At 40.2% G+C, this 9,651-nt stretch overlaps 1 protein-coding gene across 2 annotated transcripts in view; it reads right to left on the bottom strand.

Moving 5' to 3' along the window:
• Positions 1 to 332: 332 nt before the first annotated feature.
• Positions 333 to 9,651, bottom strand: part of mcama (melanoma cell adhesion molecule a) — a 46,319-nt gene continuing 37,000 nt past the window's right edge. The window contains exons 7-16 of one of the 2 annotated variants that reach the window (XM_063896232.1): positions 8,907 to 9,034; positions 8,021 to 8,168; positions 7,805 to 7,920; positions 7,525 to 7,666; positions 6,448 to 6,578; positions 6,131 to 6,272; positions 5,817 to 5,852; positions 3,892 to 4,021; positions 2,773 to 2,890; positions 333 to 2,062 (exon numbers count right to left, since the gene is read on the bottom strand). In XM_063896232.1, coding sequence (XP_063752302.1) covers positions 2,060 to 2,062; positions 2,773 to 2,890; positions 3,892 to 4,021; positions 5,817 to 5,852; positions 6,131 to 6,272; positions 6,448 to 6,578; positions 7,525 to 7,666; positions 7,805 to 7,920; positions 8,021 to 8,168; positions 8,907 to 9,034 — 1,094 coding nt within the window. In that variant the 3' untranslated portion in view covers positions 333 to 2,059. The remainder of the gene's footprint in view (positions 2,063 to 2,772; positions 2,891 to 3,891; positions 4,022 to 5,816; positions 5,853 to 6,130; positions 6,273 to 6,447; positions 6,579 to 7,524; positions 7,667 to 7,804; positions 7,921 to 8,020; positions 8,169 to 8,906; positions 9,035 to 9,651) is intronic. The other variant, XM_063896233.1, reaches the window with a different exon arrangement.

Genomic DNA, 9,651 nt, shown 5'->3' with positions numbered 1-9,651 from the left:
CTGTTTGCTAGTTTCATTTAAAACAATTCAGAATTTAATTTATTCATAAAAGACATTATAACACATCTGTGGGATGGAAGAAAAGAGGACAGCATTTAAATTGAATACCAAAATATATAATATTACACATTTAAAAACACCAAATATTGTATTTAGATTCATTTAGAAAAACACCAATAAATATATATATTATTTTGGGGACTTTGAGTAGACCTTTAAAATACTGCTTCACTACAGTACCTCAGTGAATGTACTAAATGTCTCCGCTTCATTTGATATTAAAATAATAGGGATTTTGTTTTTCATCCTGCAGAAATAAAAACAGGCTCTCGTCAAAGGAAACATTTTTATTTGGCATTATTTTCTTGCAAAAAATATAAAAAAACAGCAAGCATCAAAAAAAGAATCACATGAACTTAATTTACACACATTTAGAAACAAAAACCCAGAACACTGAAACACAGTCGGTATCATTATAGCGTCTTAATGAACCCGTCTCGAGGTTATGGCTCTCAAGACGTCCTGAACCTGGATTTTATTATCATTTATTTACACCTCAGTGGAAAACTGAACACTACTTAAAGCTGCAAGTCTTCTGGGCAAAAAGTCACACAAACCTACTCAAGAGAAATCTGGAATATTCACAACACGGCCTTTAAATGAAGAGGAGTCAGCGTGTCTGCACGTTTCAGATGTTTACTGTAAACCAGGCTTTAAAATGCACCCAAAATAAAGTTTGTGCATTAAAAAATAAAATTGGTAGAAGAATAAATTCCTGGAAATCTTTCAAGGTATTTCAAAGCCTTTTTTACAACTGGAATAAAAATAAAAATGTAATTCCTGCACAATACTTAAGATTTTACCCCTAAAAATCCCTGTTATGAAAGAACATTAAATACAAATAAAACAATCACATTTTTAATTCAGATTTTATTTATTTATTGAGCTTTTTTCCTCAATTTCTTCCCCGTTTATAACATCTGCAGCTTATACCTTAATAAATACATTTGTATTTAAATGTAATTGCTGCAGAAACAAATTAAATGTATTTAAATGGAAATAATATTTATATCAAACCCATAAAATCCATTAAAATTAACCCAACTTTAAATGTTATTAAAGATTCATGACATGTAATGCAGATTAGCGCTGCACAATGTATAGCGTTTTTTAATTTAGAGCAGTGCAATACTCAAATTGCATTTTGCACAATATTTGGTAAATGCAGAACTGCCTGATTTTGCAGAGTCATCATTTAAAACGTGCACACACACACACTGACACACTTCATCAGGCCCAACAGTGGAAACACAAAGAAAACACACACAACTCAAAGTAATAATTCAGTGTATGATGCAGAAACAGGCACAGCAGATCTGACCTCTGACCCTCAGTAACACGTCTGTACACTAACATGTATTTACACCGGCGGAACAGCAGTTTATTGTGAAAATCCTGTGTTTAAATCTCTTTTCCCCGCCAAAATAAGACAAACATTCTGAGAAAAACGCCTCAAGTTTTTTGTTGTTGTTGTTAAAAGAGCTTTCCTGTCGACCCCATGAACACGCATCAACATGCACATGACCGTGAAATGAAAATCTGAGTGTCAAAATATCTTAAATAACAAAATATATATAATATATACACTTTCATAGAAAAACTAAACGAAAAGGAAAGTTGACGATGAACGAGAGAAACCGCCGTCACACACTGAGGAGACTTTAGAAAACTAATGAAGAAACTCAAAGAAAGAAAATACACATCTGTACATGTGTGTGTGTGTGTGTGTGTGTGTGTGTGTGTGTGTGTGTGTGTGTGTGTGTGTGTGTGTGTGTGTGTGTGTGTGTGAGTGTATCAAAATCTAATGCTTAGCAAAATAAAAGCATGATGAAGTGGTGTGTTACCCTGCAGGTCTCAGATCAGGGGGAGCATCTCACACACACACCCACACAGACACACTTCCTCTCTCACACACACACTCGCACACACACTCCTCTCTCACACACACACACACTCGCACACTCCCCCTGCTGCACGTCTCTGCTGCACCATCAGGACTTTACTGCGGGGACAGAGGAGAAGAAGTATTATCAGCTAAATGTACTTCAATTAAAAGCAAAAGTACTCAGTGTGCAGGATGAGGCTGTTTTATGTAATATTACTCCTTTTTATCACCAATAAATACATGCAATACCATGGGGATGAAGTTGTTGTGAGACCATTTAAGCGTACTTTGTACACGAGTAGTACCGCAGTGCATCTTATCTTATATTGCGTGTGTTTGTGGAGTAGAATGATGCAGCAATAGTTCTTCAATGTAAAACCTCTGGAGATAACAACATGTTGCTGTCCCTTTGAATCCGCCTGCCTCCTCATTTGATCAGAATGTGTTTTCTGCATGTCAGCGTTTATTTGTTTATGTATAATCATTTCATATTTAATGTTAAAGCCGCCGCTGATATATTAAATATCCTAATATAAACCAGGAAGTCCAGCTCTGCACCTCCTCTGATCAGTTTTAATTTCTCTCCCTCAGGAGGAATTTATATTTAAGCTCCACGAAGAGAGGAGGAAGGAGTGCTCTGATCTTTTAATGAAGTAAAAGTAGAAATACACTATGATTAAAAGTCATGCGTTCAATCTACTCTACTCCTAAAGTAGGACGGCAGAATGACCCTCTGAAATGCAGCAGAGAACTACTGTACTTTGCATCAGTAGGGTTCCTGCTTCAGACCGCTAACACACCGTACAAATACAGTTAGTGTTTTTCACCTGGTCGTTGGGTCCCTGTTTGTCTCCGTTGACGGCCTTCAGCAGGACAGTGTCCTCCGTCTTCGTCGTGCTCTTCATCTCCACCACGATGTCGTCTTTGGTCGGCTTCTCTTTGGTGCTGCATGATAGAAGAAAGAGTGCATGTACAAATTAAAGACCACATAGGTCTTTAAAACATAGAAGAAGTTCAAATCCCATGAAAGTGCATCGAGGTGCGTGTTCTTAAACTTCTCTACTGTACGGTTTTTAAAATACTATGTTTTGCAATGTATTCTCCTTTCTGCGTCTCCATTTATCCAAAAGCTAATTCCTCGTATGTGTAAACCTACTTGGTAATAAAACCGACTCTTAAACAACCATACTAAGTACATATATATGTGAAGACCAGTGAAAATAAACCAGAACACAGTTTCATAGAGAGGAAATACTAAGTGATGGAAAGGTGTGAGTTTTAGGGAGATGCCTAAAGGCTGAGGTCTGCTCTGATCACTACATTCCCCTCCCCTTCACAAAGCTTTGTCTAATCTCCCCCTCAGAGGAAGGCCTTTCCTCTGAGGGGGAGATTATGGACTTTTATATCTTTATTTTGTAGATTTTTATCTTGTATTTTTATTACAATTTTTATGTATTTATTTATTTTAAATATTCATTTATATATTTTCTGATATTTGGAATATATTCTTTATTTATTTGTTTGCTTTTTGTTTATTTTGAAATGCTTAATGTAAAGAATTCTAACCCCGACTGACTGACAAAAGTTGGTGTACCCATTAAAGATCCAGAAATGTCAAACAATTAGATTTTAAATGCTACATTGGTAAAGATTATAATTTAGCAGTTCATTTATATCTATAACCTAATTCTGCAAAATAGCAAGTAATTAAATCCTTACAATAAATGTGGTGAAAGTATAAAGTACATCAAATAAACAAACTGAAGTAAATACAGAAAGAAAGTCTAGAGCTGAAATGATTTCCAGAGAGCGATATGAAAGAAGCTGAAACATCGCAATGATGAGATGGAGTGAGTGTTTCTATGGCGGCAGCTTAATGTAAGTAATATTTAGTAATATATATTTGTAGTATTCCTGTGTACTCCTGTGTACTCCGGTGTACTCACATCTCCTGTTTCCCTGAGCGTCCGCAGGGAATCTTCCCCTTCTTGTGCAGGAAGTAGAGAACGCTGCCGAGGGTGGCGAGCAGCAGCAGAGAGAGGATGATCACCACGATGATGACCCCACTGCCCTCTGCTACACACACACACACACACACACACACACACACACACACACACACACACACACACACACACACACACACACACACACACACACACACACACACACACACACACACACACACACACACACACACACACACACACACACACACACACACACACACACACACACATTTATACAGCTTCTTTTGAACAAATCAAATGCCCCTCAATGATTGACAGAAATTAGGAAATTGAACTAGTAAAATGCAGGACTTTGACTCGTCACTGAATACTTAATACTGTGGTATTTATACTTTTACTGAAGGAAATCTGAATACTTTCTCCACCTCTGAGTGTGAGTTTAAATCCACCCCAGAATAACCCCAGTCAACAATAAGAGGAGTGACATCATGTGCATTTCCTGGCAGCGGCACGGACAGCTCTGTATTTCTGACCCTGGAGTTTATAACGGGAATCTGAAATGTTCTTTATTTGCTGTTTTATTCCCCGCAGTCTGGTGGAGCTTTTAACGGCATCGAGTGACCGTTAAGATCGTTAAAATTCAGACAATTGCCCCGTATTAAAGAGTCCCTCTCTGCATATAATGTCCCTGGTTTGTGAAAAACACTGTAAAACAAAAGAGTGTCTGGAAAGAAATCATTAAAAGTGACTCATTGTTGTTTAGTTAACTAACCCTACAGGAGGAGGAAGAAGTACTGCAGTTAAAGGAGTACCATGAAAACTCCTGCTTTCAAAAACGTTCATATTTTTAATTGTTTGTTTTTATTTACATTTTTTTTAATATTGTGTTATTTTATTTTCTAGATGTTTATTATTTTGTATTTATTTGTAATTCTTTATTTTGTAGAGTTTTTATTTTTGATGTATTTATTTATTTTAAATATTCATTTATATGTTTTCTGATATTTCATATTTTTTGGAATTCTTTATTTATTTGTTTGCTTTTTGTTTAGTTTTAAATGCTTAATGTAAAGAATTTAAACCCCCACTCACTCGGTAAAAATAAACAAAAGTAGATGTACTATCACCCATTAAAGATCCACAAATATTACACAATTAGATTTCAAATGCTACATTGGTAAAGATTATAATTTTTCAGTTCATTTATATTTATAACCTAATTCTGCAAAATAGTAAGTAATTAAAGCCTTACAATAAATGTGGTGAAAGTATAAAGTACATCCAATGAACAAACTGAAGTAAATAGAGAAATCCCTTTAAATTAAGGGGGATTAGTAACTGAAGTTAAGATCACTGAAGTAAAAAGTACTAGAAGCATCTCAAACATCAAGTTACATTTCATCACTGAATATATAAATAATGTTTTCATTATAATAAAATCTGCTGTGAGGATTTTACTCTTTTCATCAAACAGAATATTTAAAACACCCTCAGGCTGAAGATCTGCAGCGAGGAGGAGAGACACTGCATGAACATCATAAATAAAACACACACACACACACACACGTGACTGAGTCTAAAGAAGAACACTGATCATGAACACACGAGCAGAGAGAGGAACACACACACTACATGCTTTGACATAATGCACGGTAAACACATGTAGAATGAGGAAAGACTCATAAAGACTACGCCTACACAAAAACAAACAAACTATTTTATGGACAAATACAAAAGAAAGGACATACAGGGAACACACACACACACGATGCACTTAATAAACCCTTCATGCAGCACATTCGGGTCGAGTCATTGTTACTCGTTACTGACGAATCAATGAATAACACACATTTATTTTAAGAGACTGAAAGGATCAGAGGAGACCAGAGACACTGCCTTACCCGGAGAGAAGGGAGCCGCTGACGTCAGTCTGGGGACTGAGAGGAGAAGAACAACCATTAAAACTCCACACACACACACACACACACACACACACTCTCTCTCTTTAAACACCGTACGTTAAAGCTTTGCCGTTAATCTGACTATTTGGCACATCTCTGCAGAATTCTTTCTTTTTTTTTGGGCTCAAAGAAGAAAAATTGCCCTTCCACAAAACAGACGAGTTTGCCAAACGTTCCCCCTCTCCATCCCATAAGTCCCCAGACTCATACAGATGTTTATTGCAGATGTAGCGGAGGATAAGTGATTCTCTTACTGGCTTTGATGCTAAACGACTTGCTCTCCGTCCCCATGTCGTTGGAGGCGTTGCAGACGGCGCTGATGTCGGCCGTCAGTCGGACTGAAACCACGCTGAGCGCCCCGTGTTCGCTGGATTTACTCACCACCTCCTGCCAGTTCTGAGGAGACACAAACACACACGTAAGAACACCTTACAGATCGATGTCCTGCGTACATTTAAGAGAGAATACATTTAGCACAATGAGCCTTAGACCATGTGTCGATATAGCAGATGAAGATGGATCCAGGTGGATGCCAACACTCCTCTGGTATGTTGTAGATATCACTTTGTACCTGGCTGCCGCCGAAGCTCCACGAGAGGCTGGGCAGCGGTCGACCCGTCGCCTCACAGCTCAGATTGACCGTGCGGCCTGCAGCCTCCTCCAGCTGCACGTCCTGCTCCAAACCCACCAGCTGAGGACCGCCTGCATCAGTAAGAGTACATTCACACACAAGGAATTTGCTCTGGTGTTTGGTGGTGCGCACACAAACAGTGAAACTAGAGACTCCACTCCTGAGGAAACACAGGCTTTGTTAATGATGCCGATATCAGAAGGGAAGCAGAAATACTGATTTATTTTATTATTCATTTCATCTAACCGTCAAAGTGAAACTGACGTTTCCTGCACAGATGTTTCACATTAAAAGCCCTGCAGTGGTTTGAAATAGCTGTGGTGAAAGTCTAAACTCTGAGGCAGCACTTTATTCTGAGCTCTAAAGGCTGACGTTTGGGCAGAAAGGACAAAATATCCTGGAATCAAAAACCCATTTACAGAAAAACTACAATCCCCTACGGTACGATGATACTTTAGTATCAGACCAAGTCTCAAATGTTCTTCGCATCCAAACAGCTCCATTTACTACATCAAAGAAAGACAAACATCAGGCCAAGAGACAAATATCAGGCCAAGAGACAAATATCAGGCCAAGAGACGGAGAACCAGACTCTAACGTTTGATCTGAGGTTACACTCTGGATTTCATGTGAGGACTGACATCACTGACATTATTAAAAAGGTGCCCTATTCTGCTTTGTGTGGGTTTCCCTCTCCTGTAGTGTGTTCTATGTGTGTGTGTGTGTGTGTGTGTGTGTGTGTGTGTGTGCGCATGTAAATGGTCTGCAAAGGCTGAAACCCCAAAGTTCCGGAACACGGTGACATCACTATGGAACACTCGGGCTCCTATTGCCTAGCGCTCCAACACATTGTACGTGATAGGCTAAGGGGGCGGGACATCTCTAAGCTGCCGTCCAGCTAACCAATCAGAGCAGACTGGGCTCTGGTTTCAGACAGAGGGTGAATAGAGGAGCTGCAGCACAGGCAGGATGAGAGAAAGAGCTGTCTGAACATTAAAGCAGGGACACATGTCTGACCTTGGACGATGATGTTTACGGAGCCGCTGGTGTGCAGGGCGGGCAGTGAAGGCACCGTGACCTCACAGATATATTCTCCTGTCGTCTCATATTTGGCATCCTTCAGGTGCAGTGTGTTCCCGGTACCAACATGCTTCCCGTCCTACACACACACACACACACACACACACACACACACACACACACACACATTTGTATATATTTATATTTGGTGTAAATACTTGCGGTTGCTTCTTAGCTTTCAAATTGACTCGTTTGCGTTTCCAATGCTGGTATTTACCTTGTACCAGACGGTGGAGGTTTTCAGGGAGGACAGAGCGTTGCAGGTCGCCGTCAGATCTTCTCCTCTCAGCATCACCTCGGATTCTTTAGGAACAACAACCGCCGGGTCCAGGTCTGAGGACAAAGACACAAGACGAGGTTAAAGGAACAGTTCTTCTGCTGATATCAGCCTCACATACAAAGCTGTGTTTGTATATATTGAGGCTCTCCTCACAGTGCACGGTGAGCTGCATCTCTCCTTTGACGTCGCTGTTTTCGTCGCTGTCCAGAGGACGACACTGATATATGCCACTGTCTTTACGAGACACCGGAGACAACACCAACACGTCTCCATGCCTACTCTCCAGGTCCACGTCCATCTCCTGTGAATAAAAAGAAACGTATGATAATCTTAATGTAAAAACAGCGGTTGCTAACAAGTGTCTAAATGAGACGACTAAACGTCATCACGCTCAACATTAGCCTCCTTTAGCTTAGCGGTGGAGACGTGAAGACATGTGACCGTGCTGTAGTTCCTTTATAGCCCAACATTAGCCTCCTTTAGCTTAGCGGTGGAGACGTGAAGTCATGTGACCGTGCTGTAGTTCCTTTATAGCCCAACATTAGCCTCCTTTAGCTTAGCGGTGGAGACGTGAAGTCATGTGACCGTGCTGTAGTTCCTCTTTAGGTTTTTGGACTCATATTCAAGGAAACATAAATCTGGATTTGGATTTTTTTAGATTTTACAACTTGTAGGACCTTATGGTTAAAATGCGGGCTACAACAGTTTACTGGGAAGTTGATTTAACTGAAAAACTCAAAATAAAAAAACAACAATAAATAAAACAGTTCGGCCACAAAATAAACTTAATGCCCTGTTAGTAAAAGTAAAAAGTCAGCTGTGTCGCCCACACACACACACACACACAATGGATGTGTGTGTGTGTGTGTGTGTGTGTGTGTGTGTGTGTGTGTGTGTGTGTGTGAGACATGGGAACGAGCCCCCGGGTCAGATCCATACACACTGGGCTCTGCATATCAAAAACATTCCCCACATGTCTCCTGCGTCTCCCCCCTTTCTCTCTTTATGAGGGGGGGGGGGTTTGGCCTCCCTTTCTTACTTGTTCTCTGGAGAAACTGAAGGGCTGGGGGGGGTTCCCGTCGCCCTGGCAACGCAGCTCCACGGTGTCCCCCTCCCTCACCAGACCCTGAGGAGACTCCTTCCACAGCTCCACCATGGTGGTGGGGTCTGAAAGCACACACACACACACACACACACACACACACACACACACACACACACACACACACACACACACACACACACACACACACACACACACACACACACACACACACACACACACACACACACACACACACACACACACACACACACACACACACACACACACACACACACACACAATTTAGCAGGCTTGTTTCCATACTGCTGACAGCTCAGACTGTGTGAGGCTCTGGCTGACACACCATCTCTGAAAAACTGACTTCATGTCTTTGAGAAAAGATGGCTGATATATCTGTTTTGGTTTGTTAACTTGATCCCAGTAATTAACGTTCACCTGCTTAATTAAGAGTAGTAATACTGAAGTGTAAAAATACCAGAAAACTCCTGCATTAGAATCACATTAAAGAGATCTATACTGAGATCTATACTGCCTGTTTGTTTCCTTTCCTGTCGTGTGTGCTATAGGTTTTAATGCATGTAAATGGTCTGCAAAGGATAAAATCCCTGTGCAAATGTGCAGAGTTGGGCTTTGAAACAATCCTCTTGAATCTGCATAATGTACCACGCTCCCTGTGAAGGGTCGTCATACGTTTTGACACAACAGAGGTGTAGAAAGT

This window comes from Eleginops maclovinus, chromosome 11 (assembly GCF_036324505.1).
Source record: "Eleginops maclovinus isolate JMC-PN-2008 ecotype Puerto Natales chromosome 11, JC_Emac_rtc_rv5, whole genome shotgun sequence".
Taxonomy (NCBI): domain Eukaryota; kingdom Metazoa; phylum Chordata; class Actinopteri; order Perciformes; family Eleginopidae; genus Eleginops; species Eleginops maclovinus.
The sequence above is the reverse complement of the archived record's forward strand: the minus strand, read 5'-3'. Positions and strand labels throughout refer to the sequence as shown.